The sequence below is a fragment of the Sus scrofa genome, chromosome 14 (genome assembly GCF_000003025.6).
Source record: "Sus scrofa isolate TJ Tabasco breed Duroc chromosome 14, Sscrofa11.1, whole genome shotgun sequence".
Taxonomy (NCBI): Eukaryota; Metazoa; Chordata; class Mammalia; order Artiodactyla; family Suidae; genus Sus; species Sus scrofa.
This window is the reverse complement of record NC_010456.5, coordinates 21,268,554-21,290,710: the sequence shown is the minus strand read 5'-3', so window position 1 is coordinate 21,290,710 and position 22,157 is coordinate 21,268,554. Positions and strand designations below refer to the sequence as shown.

At 44.2% G+C, this 22,157-nt stretch overlaps 1 protein-coding gene across 1 annotated transcript in view; it reads left to right on the top strand.

Moving 5' to 3' along the window:
• ANXA10 (annexin A10) overlaps positions 1-22,157 on the top strand; it is a 66,241-nt gene that overhangs the window by 24,550 nt on the left and 19,534 nt on the right. Inside the window, exons 2-3 of the mRNA XM_003359068.3 lie at positions 3,127-3,208; positions 7,272-7,366. Of these exons, the coding sequence (XP_003359116.1) occupies positions 3,127-3,208; positions 7,272-7,366 (177 nt within the window). The remainder of the gene's footprint in view (positions 1-3,126; positions 3,209-7,271; positions 7,367-22,157) is intronic.

The following is a 22,157-nucleotide window of genomic DNA, read 5'->3' as shown; positions in this document are numbered from 1 at the left end:
AAGGGACATGAAATATGTGCCTTACATGGAATAATGTTGCTGACATGGGCATCATTAAAGCATAATTGAAATAAAACAAATATAAAGATTTAGGGGAGTTCCCGTCGTGGCCCAGTGATTAATGAATCCGACTGGAAACGATGAGGCTTCGGGTTTGATCCCTGGCCTCACTCAGTGGGTTAAGGATCCAGTGTTGCCGTGAGCTGTGGTGTGGGTCAAAGAGGTGGCTCAGATCCTGCGTTGCTGTGGCTGTGGTGTAGGCCGGCGGCTACAGCTCCAATTGGACCCCCAGCCTGGGAACCTCCATATGCCACAGGTGCCCTAGAAAAGACAAACATAAATAAATAAATAAAGATGTAATATGCTATATAAATGGGCATGAATGACAAATGCTTACTAGAAAATTACGGTTTTTGAATGACTGAACAGTCACAATTTTTCTTACTTTTCATGTTCAATTTATTTCCAAAACATTTTTAGTGTATTACTTTAAGGCTGATTGATAAGGAGATCATTGTAAGTGGCAAAGGAGACGAGAACTATAAAAGACAAAATGAATTTCTGCATTATACTATAAAAGTATATTGTTCTAGTAGTCTGCAGGAGGATTTTAAAAAACTTTGAAGAAAAACCTGTGGACACTATTTCACCTACAAATTGTGTCTGATAAATCATTACTTTCTAACTTTCCTTATGCATAACTTTCAGATCGTCCTTTTCTGTCTTTGTTTTGTTTTGCGAAAGACATTTAGTTTCATTTTACAGCACTTATGCCAATAGAAATTCCAGTGTAGCCAGTGATGAAATATTCTTTTTTTTTTTTTTTTTTTTTTTTTTTTGCTTTTTAGGGCCACACTTGGGGTTCCCTGGCTAGGGGTTTAATCAGAGCTGTAGCTGCTGGCCTACGCCACAGCCACAGCCACATCAGATGGCTTTTTAGGGCCATACTTGAGGTTCCCTGGCTAGGGGTTTAATCAGAGCTGTAGCTGCTGGCCTACGCCACAGCCACAGCCACATCAGATCTGACCAGTGTCTACAACCTACACCACAGCCCATGGCAACACCGGATCCTTAACCCACTGGGCGAGACCTGGGATCGAACCCGCAACCTCATGGCTCCTAGTCAGATTCATTTCTGCTGAGCCATGATGGGAACTCTTTTTTTTTTTCCCCCAGTGATGAAATATTCTGTTTCCTGGTGACATTTGCACACTGAGTGCTGAAGACTGCCTACTTCTCTTACATGGATTTAATAATCTGTCCCATTGTTTTCAAATACATTCTCTCTTTTATATTGTAAAACAGCCCTTTGGCTGAGAGCACACAGCAAGATTAAGGTTACCAGGCGATGAAGGGTACTGCCCCAAGGCTTGTCCAAACGAGCCTTCTAACTCCTGAAATTCTGTTCCACGCCTCAAACACCTTTGATTTTCCCAGTGAGAAAAAAACAGAGAAAAGGCTACAGAGAAAAACAGGACTTAGTGAAAGGCAGTGACAAACAGCAGGAAAGAAATTTTACATTGAGAGGCATGGCTCTTCCTTCAAAGGTTTAAATCTTAAATTCCTCTAGGATTATAAGATTCAAAAGAAAATGACTGAGGTGAGGAGAACTCTGTCTGGGAAATGACTTTAGAATCTGCTCTCTGAACTTAATTTAGTAAATATTGTGCATAGACTCTCACCCAGCGGGACTGGGAAGTGAATAAGGGAGATAAAACTCATGTTGTCCCCTAATAACTGTCTTCTGGAATTGAGGCTGGCTCAAGAGAACTTAGTTTCAGGATCATGGCCAACAAGCTCGAGATGTTAGAAGCCAATTGGAAACTTGTTTATAAGCACACACGCTGGCATCATAAGAAGCAGAACATGCTTGTATTTGAATTGTGGATGTCTGTCTACATAAGATCAAAGAAGAATGTTTCACCAACATGGTCATATCTCCCAGTATAAAAGTATGGCCACAGCACAACTATCAGAATGGCTACTTCAAATAGACAGCTTTGAGTTTATTAGTATTTCAAGGGGAAGCCAAACTGAATTTAATTCCTGGTTAACTAAGAACAAGTGAACAGTGTTCTTAATCCCCTACAAAATCCTTTCATAAATATTTTGGCATCAATACATGCAAATTTATTGATCTGGAAACTAAGCGTAGTCTTTTGCGCATTAATTAATTGATTTTCAGCTGTTAGACAATGTGCTTCAGAAACCCATCACCTTCAGCTAAGACTGGTCATTGCTGCAGGAGAGCTTGGGGACACCTGCCTCCTCAAGGCAGGGGACCAGGTGCCCTGGGAGATGTTTTTCTTGGCCCAGGGAGGGCCCTGGGGGACAGCTGCCCTTCTCAACCCACTTAGGCTGTTCTCCCGTCCAAGATCCGAACATGAGCCTAGAGAGCCCAGACTCAAACAGGAGACGCAGCCTCACTTACTGTTCTGCTCTTTCATTATCCACAGGAGGGATGGGTCAGGGTTTTACGTTTTCCTCTGCAGCTGCCAGCTTCGGCCAAAAAAATCTCGGCCCCCAACTATATCATCGAGATTTTTATGAATCCCATAACCCAAATTCAAATATTTCAATCTTCTCTGATACGATTTTAGGGCTGTAAAAATAGCTGTGGTGGCAACTGCCACTTCTAATTCATTTGAATGGCATGAGTCCTACAACACAGGTCTCTTCAGCTTCTATAAAATAGTCTCCAATTCTTAAGACTCTAAGAAACTCCTTATTGTTTATAAAGAAGACATATATTTATTTGATTCTTACACTTTTCTACTATTACTTCTAGTTTCTCAGTCTCCTAGATGAATAATAGATGCCAGTATAGGAGAGGCCAATGGATTAAAAAGAACACAGTTAATTCTCTGTGATTACAATGGACTCACTTTGCTGTACACCTGAAACTGACACCTTGTTAAGTCCACTGTATTCTAATAAAATTATAAAAATTATGTACTAGAAGAGAAGAAACAAATAGTTAATGTATTTGTTCATTAGACCCATGTGGATGTCTTAGAGTAATTTAAACATATAGAATATACTTTTGTTTTCATTTATCATTTCATTTATTGTTGACATCTTTGGTGTGAATTACTGAAATCCCATTGTCATTGACTCTCCCCCCAGGTGCAGGGAACCATTGTCCCAGCTCCCAATTTCAACCCCATGCTGGATGCCCAAATGCTGGGGGGAGCGCTCCAGGGATTTGGTAAGCCTGGTGACTTCTACCACCTTTTTCATTTTTTTCCTGTGCTTTACCTTACTTTAAGACTGTAACATGGATGTTATGTTCTGGTGACTAGCAGAAGACACACACAGATTAAAACAAAAAGCTGGGCAAAGAAGTAGAACAAGGAGTTCCCACTGTGGTGCAATGGGATTGGAGGTGTATCTGCAGCACCAGGACACAGGTTTGATCTGGCCAGGCATGGTGGGTTAGATCACAACTGTGGCTCAGATCTATCTGATCCCTGGCCTGGGAACTCCCTGTGCTGCAGGGTGGTGAAAAAAAAAAAAAAAGCAGAACAAGAAATATAAAAGGACAACAGTGGTGAACAGAACTGCCTCTCACATTTGCAAATCTGATGCTTGACATGTTTTTGCCTTCAATTCTCAAATGTTTTGGCACTAGACGAAATTCCAAACCAAAAAAACTGAACCTGGGATAAACATCCTTTTTGGCCTGTTTCTTTTCAAGCCGGCTGCCTTTGCTACTTCCACGTCCAGCCATAGCACACTTCCTGCTGCTCTGCAGGATCTGCTTTTCCACATCCCTGCAAACAGGCCCAGTCACCCCCGCCTTCTCTCCTTTCTGTGGCATCCACATTCTCTTCCTTCAAGATCCCCTCAAGGGAGCCCTTCCCCCTGAACCCTTCTCTGTCCTCACACTCATCAGCCACCCACATCTGCACTCTTCTGTCCCCGACCCCACCTTTACTGGGCTTGTCCTTCTGGGTCACTTGCTGAGTGGCCTGTGCGCACCTGGAACGTGGAATCTGGGGGTAGGTGCTTATAAGCGGTGTACAATGAGGCATCCAGAGTTTGGGAGAGGAATGTAGAGAGAAAGAGGGAAACCGTTGGTTCTTTTAAAAAAGACTGAATCATTAAGGTATGATATGGAGCTGTTAAACATCCATATATTTTCCTCAAGTAAAAACTGCCTTAAGGAGACTTTTGGTGAGTATAAAGATAAACACTGACAGTATAAAGGGAATGTTTGCATGAAACATACAAAGCCTTTCATGAGAAAGCAAGCTCTTAGCTTTGCAGACAAGGTTGCCTTTACACAAGCTGTGTGTGTGTGTGCGCGCCCACTGGAGGAATCCCACGGGAAAACAATAAAGGACTTTGAATATACTCCAAAGTCGACTTGAAGAGTTTGCAATGCTTCTAAACCTTTTAAATTATCTATCATCACTGGAAAAATACAGAGATAGGGTAGCTAAAAGTTAGGAGTTAACTTTTTCTTCAAGAGTATAATTTTTGCTTTAAAACTGGAGATCAGAGCAATCTATTCACTGGAAGTTTTTCTTTGCTCCAGCTCCAATCTTCTTGCCATTGCAATTTTAGGGTCAGAATATGGATTCATTTCGACCTTTGGAATTTTTTCTTGTCAATATTTTAGCTGAAGTATTTCAGGAGGTTTTGGTTTTGATGGCAGTGTCTAGTCTGGCATGCCAGAGCAAGAATGCAGCTCAAAATGCTTTCAAAGGCCATCCATCCTGATGCTCCTGGCAAAGTGCAACTGAAAAAGACAAACTGCTTATGTTTTCCTTCGCTACTGTAGGTTTTTCCAGCTTTAAGACATAGTTGAAATATAACATTTTTTAAGTTTAAGGTGTACAATATGACGATCTGACACATGAATATTTTGTTAAATGATTAATAAGGTCAGTTTATGCATCCTTCTCACAAATTTTCATTTTTGTTGTTACTTTATGGGAAGAACCACTATGTACTCTCTTAGCAACTTTCAGGTGTGCAATGCAGAGTTGTTAACTGTAGTCACCATGACTTACACTAGGGTCCAGACCTTATTCCTCGAACACCTGGGAGCTGTACCTTTGAACCAACATTTCCCCATTCCCTCCACTCCCCAGCCCCTGGCTGCTTCTATGAATTCAGCGTTTTGGACTCCATGAGTAGATGAGATGATACAGTATTTGTCCTCCACTGTCTGGCTTATCTCACTTAGTATAATGTCTTCAAGACTCATCATGCAAATGGCAGGATTTCCTTCTTCTTATGACTGGACACTATTCCATTGTGTGTGTATTGCGTTTTCTTTATTAATGCCACTGTCGATGGACACCTAAGTGGTTTCCATATCTTGGCTGTGGTGAATAATGCTGTCATGGACATGGGGGTGGACATAACTCATCAAGACGTTGATTTCATTTCTTGTGGATAATTATCCAGAAGTGGGGGGATTGCTGGGTCATATTTTGAGGAACCTCCCTACTGTCTCCCATTGTCAGTCCACCGATTTACTTTCCTACCAACAGTGCATGAAAGTTTCCTTTTCTCCCCATTTTTGTCAACACTTATAATTTCCTGTCTTTCGGAGTTGTAAGATTATACACCTCACTGTGGTTTTGATTTGCATTTCTCTGATGATTAAGGATGTTGAATATCATTCTGTATATTTCTTGTGCATCTGTATGTCTTCTTGAGAAAGAAAATATCTATTTGGGTCCTTTGCCCATTTTTCAATGAGATTATTTGGTATTTGCTCTTGAATTGTATGATTTCCTGATCTATTTTAGATATCAACTCCTTATCGGATATATGATTTGCAAATACTTTCTCCCATTCTGTAGGCTGCTTTTTCATTTTGTTGATTGTTTCTTTGGGTGTGCAGAAGCTTTTGAGTTTGATATTGTTCCACTTACTGATTTTTGACTTGGCTACTGTTTTTTACTTTAAAAAAATAAGAAAGCGAAAATTTATTTGGGAGCAAAGGAAAATGAGTCGTTTTTACAAAAACTATCTTATGAATAGATAGTTCATATTCACCAATCAGACTAAGAATAGCACCTCTCGGTAACACTCTAACACAGGAAAGGCATTAGCCTGAGCTTCAGAGAAGCTTCTAGTTGGAGAGGGGAGGGCTGGTGGAAGGGAGATCATGTCTTCTACCCCTGAATTGTCACTGGATCATTTTAAAGGAAAATCTGTAGATGCAGCACCAAGAGGAGAGACAGGAAGCACACAGGCATCAGGAGCCATTCTGGGATTTCCATCCTAGTTAGAACTGCTCCCTGCTGGAGGCGCCATGGGGGCCAAGCTTGTGTACCAGTCTGGATCACAGCACAACGGGTTCTTCCCTCTACAGAGCAGTGTCAATGAAAAAAGAGTCACTTGCCACATCAGTGAACAAAGGATGTTGTGGCCATCAAGCCACCACATTACAGCCACCCCAAGAGTGCCCCCTGAGGGGACTCAGGGTGGGAAAGCACAGGATGCTGGCCCTCCACAGCCGCAGTGTATGTCAAAGGAATCATGTCAGTGAGCCCAGACCCTGCAGCTTCCTACATACAAAGCCTAAATTCACTCACTCGAGGTGTCTGGTTTTAATTAAGAGTAATATTTTGATGTTCTCACTACCCGTTTTTTGTTGCAAAATCTCCCGTACATCCCCCCTAGCTCTCGCCTCTTCAGAGCTGTCCTGCGGAGCTACTGAGAGGCTGCCTCCCCGGCTTGAGGCCTCAGAGAGTTACCAAATAAAACATAATTCGCAACTTGTAGGTTGTGCATTTTATTTCAGCCAACAATAGTGTCAATTTAAAAATATATACAACCTAGAAGAAGAGAGTTAAGTTTTACTGGGGGCAAAATGAGGACTAGAGCCTTGGAGGCAGCATTTTCGGAGAGCTCTAAGATACTGCTCCAAACAGGTGGGGGGGGGATAGGGCAGCATGTGAGTGATTTTGGTGAAGGGGGAGATGCACACATTTTGCAGAAGGTCGCTGCTAGTCACAAGGAGCAGATGTCACCATGAGGATTTCAGTGCTTTTCTAGATACAAGGAGATGCAAGAATTGGGCTCATAATATCTCCTGAAAATATCTAAGTATCTGAAGACCTGTTCTGCCTGTTTTCCAAGGCACATGGCACCCCCGTCCTGATCTCCACACTGAGCTCCACTCAGGAGGTGTTGGGGGTTGGCAGGTGCAGTGGCTCAGGATTCAGTCCATGTAGAGGCAGATGGCAAGTGCCCATCTCCAGTTCACAGCAACGACCTCACTGCTCTCCAAATACCATTCTTTCCAGGCTGTGACAAGGACCTGCTGATTGACATCCTGACCCAGCGCTGCAACGCCCAGAGGCTAGTGATCGCTGAGGCCTACCAGGGCGCCTTCTGCCGGGTGAGCTCCCCTCCTCCCCTGACTGTCTGGAGTACAAGCCCCTAGGAAACAGGTACTGCTCCCCTTTGCAGTCTCTGATTACAAAGGCTCCCGACTTCAGTGTGCATCAGAGACGGTCCCTTTGTCTCAAACGTGTTCACAGAATGTGGGAGAGAGACATCAAGGTGTCTCATGTGTACAATGTGCTCATGTACCGGTGACCCACCAGCCCTTCCTCAGATATCACTCAGCTTCAAACACTGAAAGTCCTGATAAAGGACAGCACAGGCTGCTGCAGGGAGGCTAAAAACGGTGTCTGTGAATGCCCCTGGGTCAAACTCTAGGGAGGGCTCAAGAGGGCCCACTGATCCAAGGCCAAAATACAGGACTTTTCCCTGCAATTCTCCAAGGTTCTCCCAGCAGGTTCCGGGGAGCTGTTGCTCTCGCTGCCTTTCAAGAGACCATTAGAAAAGAAGGTGCTTAAAAATAGCTTCAGGCAATAAAACAACCCAGAGTGCTTTAAAGTAATCACACCCTAATTTCAAAGCAAGTGCCATTCTTTCTTTTGTGATGCATTTAAACTTTTAAACCGCAGACTCTGAACAAAACTCTTCTGGCCAAAAGGACCTGAAACAGCATTCAGTCTGTCACCGGAGCCCTATCTAGGAGACACTATTAGAACCTTTCTCCAGGAGTTCCCGTTGTGGCTCAATGGTTAAGGAATCCGACTAGGAACCATGAGATTGCGGGTTCAATCCCTGGCCTTGCTCAGTGGGTTAAGGATCCAGCATTGCTGGGAGCTGTGGTGTAGGTCACAGAGGCAGCTCGGATCCCGTGTTGCTGTGGCTCTGGCATAGGCTTGGCAGCTACAACTCCGATTCGACCCCTAGCCTGGGAACCTCCATATGCTACGGGTGTAGCCCTAGAAGAAGGCAAAAAGATAAATAAATAAATAAAAGTTAAAAAAAAAAAAAGAAAAGAAACCTTTCTCCAGCTTTAGCCCAGGAGACTGACTCCATCTCCCCTCCTCCAGGCAGTCCTCTGCTTCAGAATGAATGACTAACTCCCAAAGCCACTGCTACCGGTGAAATTAAATTAAGACATAGAAGGAAATGTTATGCTTTTTCTCTCCAGGTAAAACTGCGAGCTTTTCTTATGTTCCTAAGACACCAGTGCTAGTTTTCTTTTGATAGAGAATGTAAAAGCTGTAAAAGTTGCTGTGTTAGTAATCTAATACTGTTTTAATGTGCACCCTGCCATGAGAGACTCATTTTTCTGTGACCAAAGGTTTACATTCATCTGTGCTTTTTGTAGATCTGGTTAACTTAACGGTAAAGCATTGCTGTATCACTCCCTACAAATTACCGCTAAACAGATGAAAGCAATTCAGAAACAAGGCTCTTTCACTGGGGATGTGAAATCCATGAAACGGTGGAGGAAAGAGCAATTCCGCAGGCCTGGAGTCTTAGAGCGGGTCAGACGCCCTGTGCAGGTGGCCCGGGCCCCTGGAAGTTTGGGGACCCGCACAGATGTGTGGAGTAGGCCCCTCGGCTCCGAAACTCCCGTCAGTGTCAGCTAGCCTGTCTTGTAGCCACTCTTCCTCCCGCACGTCCCTTTCACGCTGTCCTCATCCGGCCTTGACTACCCAGTGCCCAGACAGACGCAGAAACTCCTCCCGCTGGGCACACCCAAACTGAAGCCAGAATGAATCCAGATCTAAAGCTCCGTGCTTCTACTTTAATCCCTGAGCCTGAATCTCGATTCTCCTCACACGCCCCACATTTCCGAGAAGCAAGAGCAAGCCACGCGCCCCAGGCCCACCGAGCCCCGCCGGGCCCTGCTTCTCACCTCTACCTGTTGGCCTCTCCGCCTCCACCACATCACTGGGAGCCCCTGACAGCGCTGGGCGGACTCCAGGATCAGACCTGTGCACCGAGGCCGCCAGGGCCCCGCCCCCACGCGGGCCCCGCCCCCACCATGCAGCCCCAACCTCTCGGGACTCCTCTCCCGCACCTGGCCCACCGGCGCCCTCTGCAGGTGCACGTGCAAACACTCCGCGCCCTGACCACGCCGCCCTCCTTCCCTGCCAGGTGTGCGGGTTTACCTTACCTCCCGCGCCCTGCACCAGCACCTCCTGGAAATCCAGGACTGGCTTACCTGCAGCCATCACTCCCGCCAGAGCCCAGCCCTGAAGAGGCACTGCATTTATAGATTTCCACTCGGCCTTTAAACAACAAAGGAGGAAAAGGAAAACATCCCCTCAGAATGCACTGCATAGTTAACGTGAATATTCACAAATCGCCTAAATTCCCCTTTTCCCTCACTCCCTGCTCTGGCTGCCCTCAGGTGACACTGCTGACCCTCTTGAGGGGTGAAGTCTCCCCTCCCCTCATATTCAAAGCTACTTCTTCCACCTGAGCAAGGTGTAGCTTTCCCTTTCTGTGGGAGAGATTAGGGGTTTCCTGTACTTGAATCATTGATATTTTTAGTTTTTATTAACATGGATAATCAACGTTAGAGGGCATTATTTTCCTAGCTGCTGAGTAAGGTACTTTCTAGGTTTGCTCCATAAATAATTGTTATTGCTTGATATTTTACTTTAGTGAAGAGCTGCAGAATTCTATCAACAACTTCCTTGACCTAAAGCAAACTAGTCCCTGGGCTCAGGTGAAAAGCCCTTGGAACCTATGATTGGCATACTGGTCAGCATAAGGAAGGAGGTCCCTCCAGGCTTCCTCCCAATATGGGAGCCATGCCCCCAGTTTAGCGGAGCCCAAATGTGAGGTGCCCCTGGCAGGGTGGGGGACCGTCCACACTGACTCTCTGGGCAATCAGAGGTCGACTCCTGAGGGGCCAATTCACATGGTCGCAACTGGGTCTCCCAGGGTTCATCTAAAACTGGCACGATCAGCTATGAAATATCCCCGCATCTGGAATTTTTTAAATGCTCGGCGCCAGTTGTGTAATTTAGTGCAGTGGCTCAAGGGCCCCCAACCCCATAGTTAGAACTTGGGCCATAGTACCTGACACTGTATCACGCCTTCCAAGCGTCCCTCTCACACCCGGCCCACCCTCACTCATCCTTCCAGGCTTTGTTCAGGGTGGGTAGGTGCTCAAGGGGGCCATAACCCTTCCCACTCCAGACCCCACCACTGCCCCCTAACTTATCACATGGTTCACTGATGCCTTGTACGGGATTTCCTGTCTGGCACCTCCCCTAGGACATACACCCCACCCCGGAGGGGCCTCTGCTTGTTCACCAAGGTCCCCAGCACTTAGGAGAGTGGCAGGCAGAGCTGATGTTGCAGATTGAATGGTGTCCCATCCAAGCCACAAGCCACAAGCCACAAGCCACAATGATGCTCTAACCTCATGGGACTGTTTGGAGGTGGACCTTCAAGGAGATGGTTAAAGGTCAATGAGATCAGGCAGGTGTGCCCTGAGCCCAGAGGACTGTGGGCTCAGAGGGAGAGGAAGAGAGACAGGGGTGTTTGGGGGAGAGGCTGCTTCCACATGGGGCTACCTGGACCTCTGCCCAGTCCCTGAGCTCAGATCCCAGGCTCCCATTTGAGAAGACACATTTCTGCTGTTCAAACCCCAAGCTTCTGATGGTCTGCTCAGGGGGCAGAGCAAAGAGATGGCAACAGTTCACTCTTCAAACCTTTTTCTTTCCTCTCACTTCTCAGCTTCATGGTTAAAAATACTGACCTTGAAGTGCCAACAAACCTAAGCAGTGGCTGATCTGCTCAGATGCAGGATTATCATGTCATTGAGACCAGTAACCAATTCTGTATCTTCTCTTCAATCCTCACTTTTGCTTTAGAAGCTGAAATTCATTTTACTATTGATCACAGATCAATTTTATGAGCATAGATCATGTAATTTAAGATGGTACAACTATCTTATCTCTAAAATATAGAGTAACTTCAATAGACCCCTTTTGATGAAACTGGGACCTTAACTACCGGGAAAAACAATTTATAATTTTGAAAAAAAAATTTTTTAAAGAATCAATCAAAGCATTATATCTTTTGAAATTCCCCAGTATATGTTTATTACAGCCTGAACAATGATTTTTCCTTGAAATAACATATAATCTCTGCCAAAGAGGGAGAGAGGAGAAAGAAAATTAATTACCTCTAAAGCCAGGCCACATCAGGTTTTAAAACACTAAGACATTCCCATCTGCAATATATAATAATTCCATTTCCTTTAAATCCTTCCAACACTTCTCAGGTTTTGACCAATATGATGAAAGTGAGTGAAATCCCATTGTGGTACTTTTTAGGTGTACTGATCTTGAAGTACGGCTAGGCAGGGGATGGCTAGAAAAGTACCGTCTTTATTTAACTGTAAAAATATGTCACTAGTACAAGTAACAGGTGATAGTAATAATGTAATGTTGAGCATCTTCTCATGTGTTGTTTTGTTTTCTGTTACATTTTGGCTGCTTCTTCTTTGAAGCTAACTCCTTATATTTATGTATTTTTCTTTCAGTACCTTGTTATTTATTGATTTGTAGTTTTTTATATATTTTCAATTTTTTATTTTTTTGCTTTTTAGGGCCGCACCCTTGGTATATAGAGGTTCTCAGGCTAGGGGTCCAATTGGAGCTACAGCTACTGGCCTATGCCACAGCTGCAGCAACACCAGATCTGAGCCACATCTGCGACCTACACCACGGCTCACGGCAATGCCAGATCCTTAACCCACTGGAGCAAAGTTAGGGATCGAACCCACAACCTCATAGTTCCTAGTCAGATTTGTTTCTGCTGCACCACGACAGGAACTCTAGTAGGTTTTTTTTTTTTTTTTTTTTTTTTTGTATAATTTAGATACATAAGGAGTTATTTCCTTATGTAATAAAAGTGAAAATGCTTTCTCCAAACATGGGGATTAACCTCACACTGTGTTGTACTATCAGTGTCAGGAACTGGGAAGGGTGTGAGCCTGTGGTACACTCACAAGACAATGTTACCCAGCCATGATGTCCTGGGTACCAGTGAAACAGGAAACTCCTGGTCAAAGAGAGAAGATGCTCATGGCAAAAGTGGCAGCCAGAGTGGCAGCATTTGTGTACATTTCCTGAGCCTCAGGCCCACAGGTTAGTGCAGAGGTAAGCAGGTAACCTGCAGGTGCAGCAGGAGGGCTGGCAGGAGGGAAACCATGAGGTCGGAGCATAAGTCACTTCCAACGAGCAGGGTGTGTGGCTATCCAGCGCTGGTGGGGTGAGGCACCACCTCTACAACCAAGATTCACTGTACGAATGTCCTGGGGAAGGACCCTCAGTGCCTCAGCTGCATAGCATCCAGAGCCCAGAGAGCCTACCTCCACACAATGTCAGCCCTCAATTCTGTGCCTCCTGGGCACAGCAATCCCCAGGCCAGTTCTGTCATTCTGGCCAGCAAATGCCAAGGCCAAGTCCATCAACTCAAATCACACAGTCTTCAATAACCCAAGGGCTCCAGGCGCAATGGGGAGGACAGTACCCAGGGCTGACACCTCAGGGAGCTGAACAAACACCACCAACAAGGGCCAGTCCTGGAGACTGAGTGGCTTTTTCTATAAGTCCATGGCCTATCCACTTGGTTGAAAGTTCTCACCGAGATATAACAGGTGTGTCTGCAGGGCACAGACTTTGCCATGGTGCCTGGGATGAGGTCCCCAGGGCCCCCCCCCCAGGGGCATCTCTCTGGAATTGTGGCTTCACTGTTTTCCCATTACTCCCAACTCACACCCAGAATGTTCCCTTGGAAAACTTGGGTACGGGAGGGGCAATCATGGAGAAGGGCATGCGCCCACCCACAGAGGGACCCCACCCGTGGCCACTGTCCTTTGACCACAGAGTCCAGAGAGGATCTGAGTGGCTGAGCCAAGCCTAAGTAAAGTTCCTCCACCCTTTCAGGTTCCCATCCACGGGCCAGACCAGGCAGCATATCCTGAGGTTGACAACATTACAGGAAGGAAAGAATTGCTGTGGCTGGGGAGGTGAGGCTAGAACAACCACATCTCCAAAACATGGCTCCATAACCTAAAGAAAAGCCCCGCCTCTCCTACACTTACGCTGCTCAGCACTTCACTTCTGACACCTCTTCTGTGTGGGGCTCCTTCCCCCAAATTAAACAGTCTGACACCAAGTACCCAGGGTTACCACAGACTCCACAGGTCAGGGCTCAGCCCCCCTCCAACAACAGCCAGGGTGTCCCTGATGAACCAGGTCAAAACATTACGGCCCCTAGAGCCATGACCATGTCTGCACTGATCAGCAGTCTGCCTTGTGCATTTCTTTATGCTAAAAATTAAATATCAGAAAGAGAAAATAAAAAATCAGTCCCATTTAAAGATGCTTCAAAAAACAAAATACATACAAATAAACCTAATGGTGGAGGTGAAAGACCTGCAGGGTTAGAACAGTAAAACATTGATAAAGGAAACTAAAGACACTTCAAAGAAATGGAAAGATGTCCCATACTCCTGGTTTGGAAGAATTAACATAATTAAAATGGCCATATTACCCAAAGCAATCTGCATATTCAATGTGATCCCTATCAAATTACCCATGACATTTTTCACAGAAGTAGAACAAATAATCTTAAATGTATATAGAACCACAAAAGAACAAAGCAGGAAGCATAACCCTACCAGACTTCAGACAATATTACAAAGCCACAGTAATCAAGACAGCGTGGTACTAGCACAAAAACAGACATACAGACCAATGGCACCAAATAGAGAACCCATAAGTAAACCCAGACACCTATGGTCAATTAATCTTCAACAAAGGAGGCAAGAATTTAAAATGGGAAAGACAGTCTCTTTAACAAGTGGTGCTGGGAAAACAGGACAGCTGCATGTAAGTCAATGAAACTAGAACACACCCTCACACCGCAAACAAAGTAAATTCAAAATGGCTTGAAGACATAAAAAAGACAAGACATCATAAAACTCCTAGAAGAGAACACTGGACAAACATTCTCTGACTAAAACCTAGCAATATTTTCTTAGGTCCGTCTCCCAAGGCAAAGAAATATAAACAAAAATAAACAGATGGGACCTAATCAAACTGACAAACTTTTGCACAGCAAAGGAAACCATCAACAAAATGAAAAGACAATGCACAGAATGAGAGAAAATATTTGCAAACCATGTGACCAACCAGGGCTTAAACTCTAAAAGATACAAACAGCTAAATATATATATATATATAAAAATTCCAGTAAAAAAATGAGCAGAATATTTTAAGAGATATTTCTCAAAAAAAGACATACAGATGGCCAATATCTACATGAAAAGATGCTCCACATCACTAATTATTAGGAAAATGCAAATCAAAACTACAATGAGGTACCACCTCACACTAGTCAGAATGGCCATCATTAAAAAGTCCACAAACAATTTAAATGCTAGAGAAGTTGTGGAGAAAAGGGAGCCCTCTTATACTGCTGAGAATGTAAACTGGTGCAGCCACTATGGAGAACAGTATGGAGGTTCCTTTAAATTATCATATGATCCAGCAATACCACTCCTGGATATATATCCAGAAAAGGGGAAAATTCTAATTCAAAAAGATACATGCACCCCAATGTTCACAGCAGTACTACTAACAATAGCCAAGACATGGAAACAACCTAAATGTCCATCAACCGAAGAACGGATAAAGAAGATGTGGTACATATACACAATGGAATATTACTTAGCCATAAAAAGAATGAGCTATACCATTTGCAGCAACATGGATGGACCTACAGATTATCATACTAAGTGGAGTAAGACAAAGACAAATATCATACCACTTAAATGTGAAATCTAAAAAATAATACAAATGAATTAATACAGAAAAGAGAAACAGACTCACAGAAAACAAACCAATGGGGAAGAGAAATGGGGAGGGGATAAATTAGGAGTATGGGATTAACAGATACTACTATACATAAAATAGAAAAACAACACGGATGGCACAGAGAACTATATTATCTTGTAGGAACCTATAACTGAATCACCTTGCTGTATAGTTGAAACTAACATAATATTATAAATCAACTATATTTCAATAAAAATAATCAATCATAAATTTACCTACCACTGCATAGTGACAAAGCAGCTAGCACAAGTGTTTTTTATTTATTTATTTATTTATTTGTCTTTTTTGTCTCTTTAGGGCTGCACTTGCGGCATATGGAGGTTCCCAGGCTAGGGGTCTAATCCGAGCTGTTGCTACTGGCCTACACCAGAGCTACAACAATGTGGGATCTGAACCACGTCTGTGACCTACACCACACTCACGGCATCGCCGGATCCTTAACCCACTGAGCGAGGGCAGGGATTAAACCCACAACCTCATGGTTCCTAGTCAGATTCGCCTCCACTGCGCAAAGACAGGAACTCCCAAGTGTTTTTATTATACAATATAAAATTGCCCAAGTATTTACAGAATGAATATTGGGGCAGGTAGAAGTAAGACAAATTCTAAGTTACACTTTTTAAGGGTCTACATCACTGAGAGTTTAAAAGACAAAGTATCATTTTTATGATAATAAGAAAAGGTATATAAGTTAAAAGCATATAAAGCTGTTCCCTGAGCGTTTCCAGAGGAGCACAGTGCTCATCAGCCTTCTGCGTCTCGGGCCCCTGAAGTTCACACAATTAGATGAAGGATGAGAGGAAGAAAGAAGAAGGAACTGAAGTGTGACTTTTAAAGTGCCACTGTGAGGACTGCTGCAGCCTGGCCCCCTGCACTCCCAGCAGCTGGAGCAGCTCAGCTGTAAGTGCAAGGACTCATTACCCTAATGCAAGGCCAAGCTGTGAGGCCCCCCAGCCTCCCTTCAGGTCGAATCCTTGGTAAATAAGCAAGCAGAGGCAGTCAGGCTGGGATGGGGGTGGGGGTGTCACTTTCCAAAGGTGCATCTGCAAAGCTATTCCTATCCCCCTGGAGGGAATTCATGACTCTAATTAGAGAACCTATTTAAAGGCTTCCCTTTGAACTTATAAAGTAGAGCTATTTAAACATATTCCTCAATATTAATCTTCCCCATGAAAGTTGCATCTTCTGAAGTCTTGATAAATGCACTGCGGTCACCACCACAGCTCTCCACACATAAGGTCATTGTAACTCCCATGTTCCTGCGTCTCCTTGAAATAAAGTTGCTTGAGGACAAGGGCCTGTACTATTTGTCTTTGAACAGCCAAGAATGACTCCAAACAAATAACTGATGGATTACAAGCAAACCTCGTTTCTTCTTATTTTATACCAATGTTGTCAGTGCTACTACGAGGCAGGCACAACGCTATCAACTGGCGAAACAGTCATTGGGGAAACAGTCATGAGCAAAGCAGATAAAGCCCTGCCATGGCGGAGCTCATGTTCTACCTGTGAGACAGATACAAACTAGTGAAATGGGTCATATTAGAAGGGAATAGTGCTTCGGGGAAAAAGACGAAGGCTGGTGAGAAATCCAGGAACGTTGAGGCAGCAGGTGTAAAGAGTGTAACAACAGCAGTTTCCCTGAAGAAGGCGGAAGGGCAGCCACGTGAACAGCAAGAGAACGAGGAACAGGGAGGGAAGCAAGGGCCCACGGGGGCAGGTCTGCTGTTCTGGATCTGTGGAAGCCCTCGGAGGCTGGTGTGGGGTCGGGAACAGGAGATGAGGGTAGAGACAAGACCAAGAGCACCGCAGGTGCCTTGGAAACCTCGTAAGCCCTTTGACCTCTGCGTGAAATAAAACACCTGCAGGTTTGCTTTATTCTGAGCTCACCTGCACAAAAGCAGCTGTAATTGGTTCCTGAGTTTTGAGTGGGAAAGAGGGCATCTGAAGGATCACCTGTCAGGTGTGTGTCGGGGGACCCACCTGGAGGCTATTGCACTGAATTCAGGAACATGATGGCCTGCAGGCCAGTTGCTGCAGCAGGAAGAGTGGGAGGAAATGATCAGTTTCAGGGGGTATTTGTAAGTTAGAGATCACAGTATTTACCAACAATTGGATCTTGTAAAAATTGTGAGAAATACGGTAATGCAGACAAACTTCTGGGGTGGGGAAAGAGAAAGAGAGACAGAAAGAGGTCAGAGAGGAGACAGTGGAGCATCAGCCATTTTAAATCTGAAGCAATGACCTAATATTCGGTTGTGGGGGTGGATAGTAAACGATATTTTGACTGCCTAGCACCTGCTAGAAAATATTTTAAGAATCTGACCTGGGCTAAATATTTTACACCTAGGAAAACCCCACGAGGCGGATGCTGTTACTCTTCTCACTGAGCAGACAGGGAAGCAGAAGCGGAGGGGAGAGCACCTACCTCGGCCAGGACCTGAGCACTCCGGCCGCCTCCAGGTCTGGGTGCTGATGGCTGAGGTCGCCCCGTGCCGTCTCTCCCCCAAATTCTCTAACTTCTTGCAGATACCTCACACAGTTTGTTAGAGGCGCGGATACGCGCGGGCTCACGTGAAAACACGCACACACCTAAACTGAGAGCAAAGCTGCCCCGCGCCATCTAGCGGCCGTGCTGGTTTCTGTCCGCCCTGTAGATGCCGCAGGTGCCACAGTTGAATTAAGACGACGGAAGATGCTGTTATAAATATATCTTTGGAGATATAGGCACCCCAAAGATATGGAAGATTTAAAAGATTTGCAGCGCCCAAGCCTTACTTTTATATTTTACATTTAATTGTTAAGTACAGGGCTTTCTTCTCCAACATTTATTCCTTCATCCTCTTACTTGTTTACACATTTATTTACACATTATATCCACTTTGTTCTCTGCACATGTGGATACTCAGCACAGTCCCGGAGCAAGGTGACATTGAGGATCATTTGTGAGATTGTCCATGTCGGGGGTGCGGGGAATAAATGCATATACATGGTCATTAAATCTAATGTAATAAATGTGAGGGTTGAGCAACGGAGCCAAGAAATAACCAACACTGGAGTTCCCGTCATGCCACAGTGGAAATGAATCTAAGAACCATGAAGTTGTATTCCTGGCCTCGCTCAGTGGGTTAAGGATCCAGCGTTGCCGTGAGCTGTGGTGTAGGTTGAAGAGGTGGCTTGGGTCCTGCGTTGCTGTGGCTGTGGTGTAGGCCAGCAGCTACAGCTCCCATTAGACAGCTAGTCTGAGAACCTCCATATGCCATGGGTGAGGCCCTAAAAAGACAAAAGACAAAAAAAAAAATAGATGACACTACAGAAAGTATTAAATAAAAATGTTAGTCTAAAATTTAAAAAAAAAGAAAGAAAGAACCAGCACTCTGAGGCTCAGAGGAAGACTCTGAAGATGATAATTCTAACCTTTCCATCAGCTACTGAGTACCCGCTCCTCTCCTCTTGAGATGATGTCTATCCCATTAGTCCATTTGCATTTAAACCCTCGTGCCCCTCTCTGGATTTAAATGCTCATAAATGCTGCCCTCACCTTCTGTATGCCCTGACCACTGCCTTGCTGGTGGGTCACCTGAGGCTGCCTGTGGCTGCGTCGCATAAACAGGAAAGCAGAAGCCAGGGCTTGGTTTCCAATCCAGGTGCCGTCCTTGCTGTTGATTGTATGAACATTTTGCCTAAGGACAGGCCACCCTTTTTCCCTCTTTTCTCCTCTGCACTGTAGGTTGGTTACTGTTCCCATTCATGGGGTTGTTGTAAGGACAGACATCGCATTTCGACAGGTCAAAACATTCAACAAATGTTACTGGTCACCACAAGCACCCCCCTTCCACCTGACCTGCTTGAATGTCCACTATTGGGACCTTTCTTTGAATGAGAAGGGACCCTGTGGTAACTGAGCATCAAAGCCTCAGCCCATCATGTCTTCAGAGCCAGCTCCTGTCTCTCTCACCTCAGTGACTCTATCCACTGAGTCTCCTGTGTCCTCAGATATATCCCTTGGTCCCCTGCACCTTGGTCCCCCCTTTGGCCTGACCAAAGCCCACCTCCTCTTTCAAGACTTAGCTCCCGCCTACACTTCCCAGGAACCTCATTTTATTGAAATTATCTCTCTTTTATGAATTTTTTTTTTGTCTTTTTTGGGACAAACCCACAGCATATGGAAGTTCCCAGGCTAGGGGTCGAATCAGAGCTGCAGCTGCTGGCCTACACCACAGCCATAGCAATATGAATCCAAGCCAAATCTGCAACCTATACCATAACTCATGGCAACACCAGATCCTTAACCCACTGAGCAAGACCCGGCATCAAACCTGCATTCTCATGGATACTAGTTAGGTTCATTATCACTAAGCCACAATGAGAACTCCTCAATAGGATGTTATATTAAACTCCTCCCAGTAACTTGGCAAATGCTTCCTCTCAACCAGCACCCTCAGTGGCCCCACACTGGGTTGGTGACAGAATCACTGCTTTATGGCACCAGTATCAATGATGAGGTGAATAACTCTCCTTGGGTATGCAAGTGTGGAAAATGCTGGAAACTACTAAATCAAATGATGACCATAACACATACATAGATGAAAAATCTATTGGAGTTAGCTAAATTGAAGACTTAGAAAAGACGTATTGTATTGATTCCAAAGTAAGTTTTTTTTTTTTTTGTTTGTTTGTTTTGTCTTTTTGCGTTTTCTTAAGCCACTCCTGCGGCATATGGAGGTTCCCAGGCTAGGGGTCGAATCAGAGCTGTAGCCACCAGCCTATGCCAGAGCCACAGCAGCATGGGATCTGAGCTGCATCTGCAACCTACACTACAGATCACAGGAACGCCAGATCCTTAACCCACTGAGCAAGGCCAGGGATTGAACCCCAAACCTCATGTTTCCTAGTCGGATTCGTTAACCGCTGCGCCACGGTGGGAACTCCCAAAGTAACTTTTTAATACACAATTTTAAATCCACAACCGTGAGGAACGATTTATATAAAATAAAATGCGCCCACTTTAGTTCAGCCTGACGAGTTTTCGCAAACGTATGGCCATGTAACTACAAGCAGTGTTGAAGACAGAGCGTTCCTGAGACCCCAGTGTCGTCCCCACCCCTTGGCAGGCCATCCCCTGCTGTTCTGAGCACAGCAACTGCTCAGCTTCTTTCTTCCCGTCTTTATAGATTAACTTTGTCATTTTCTAGAATTTTCTATAAGTGAGGCCATGTAACATGTGATCCTTTGTGTCTGGATTCATTTTCTCAGCACTGTGTTTTTAAGATTCCCATATATTCTCCTACGTATTAGTAGTTCTTTTTCTTGTTATTGCTGAGTATTACCCAGCATAAGGATATACCACTATTGGTCTATCCATTCACCTGTTAATGGACATTTGGGTCATTTGAAGTTTAGGACTTTCATGAATTAAGCTTCTATAAACATTCACGCCCTGTGTATTCATAAATTTCCAATTTGTTAGTTAATATTTCAGAGTGGATTTGTTGGGTCTTTTTGAAGTACAAGTTTGTATTTATTAAAAAGTACAAAAGCGTTCTCTAAGGTGGTTGAAATCTGTTACACTCTTGCCAGTAGTAATCACAATTCCAAATGATCCACCTCCTTGCCAACATTTGGTATTATCAGCATTAATACTTTTAGCCACTCAAGAGGATGCATAGTGTTACCTCATTGTGGTCTTAATTCTCATTACTGTAATGACTAATGTTGACAAGCATCATTCTGTGGGCTTATTGCCCAGCTGGGTATTTTCTCTGGTAAGATATAAGTTCACATCAACCTTTGCCTATATTTTTAACAGGTTGTTTGTCAACTTCTTAATTGAGTTTTAAGAGACTGAAACCTCTGGGCATGGTCTCCTGTCAGACATGTGAAGTAACATGTGGTTTCTTCTGAAGGACTGAAGTTTTTACTTTGATAAAGTCAAATTCATCCTTTTTTTCATTTATGGTTTATATTTTGAACACAATCTAAGAATTCTTTGTCTACACTAAGACTGAAAGATTTGCTCCTGTACTTTCTTCTAGAAGATTTGGAATTTAGCCTTTCTGTTTAGGTGTGTGCCCCTAGCACAATGTTATGTAAAGGTAAGTCACCCTCGCCTTGCTCTCAGTATTAGGATTGAGCCTCCATCCCAAGTATCACCTGAGCAGCAGACATTTGCTAAGCACCTCCTATCAGTTCGAGGAAAATCCCTCCTGTTTATTCTTTCCTCGGGGTGAATTTTAATTTCATTAATGTGCTAAACTTCCTCAAATACTTTTGCCTCATCATGGAGCTTCTCCCCTGAGGCTAAAATGAGGAATTATGTTGACTAATGTTCATGTGTAAACTGCATGCGTTCCTGGGGTAAGTCCTACATGGTCATTAGTGCCAGTCTACTTTTTTTTTTTTTTGTCTTTTTAGGGCCACACCTGCAGCATACGAAAGTTCCCAGGCTACGGGTTGAATTAGAGCTACAGCTTCTGGACTACACCACAGCCACAGCAATGCCAGATCCAAGCCGTATCTATGACCTACACCAGAGCTCATAGCAATGCCAGATCCTCGACCCACTGAACGAGGCCAGAGATCAAAATGGCATCCTCATGGATACTCGTCAGGTTTGTTACCACTGAGCCACATCAGGAACTCCATTAGTGCCATTCTTTCTAAATATCTTACTTCTTGATGGATTTAGCTTATAAATATTTGATACCCATTTTTTTGCAGCTGTGTTCACAAGGGACATCAAAGTGCTATATTCTTTGCTTGGGAAGTTTTTTTGATTTTGGTGTTAGGACGCTACTAGTCGCAAAATACAGAAGACTTCTTTCATATCCTATTTTCTACAAGATTTTCTGTAGAGTTGATTTCATTTCTACCTTAAATGTTCCATCAGTTTCATCAAATGATTCCACCTGAGTCTAGAGATTAAAGATTGTGGGTTAATTGCAAATTCAA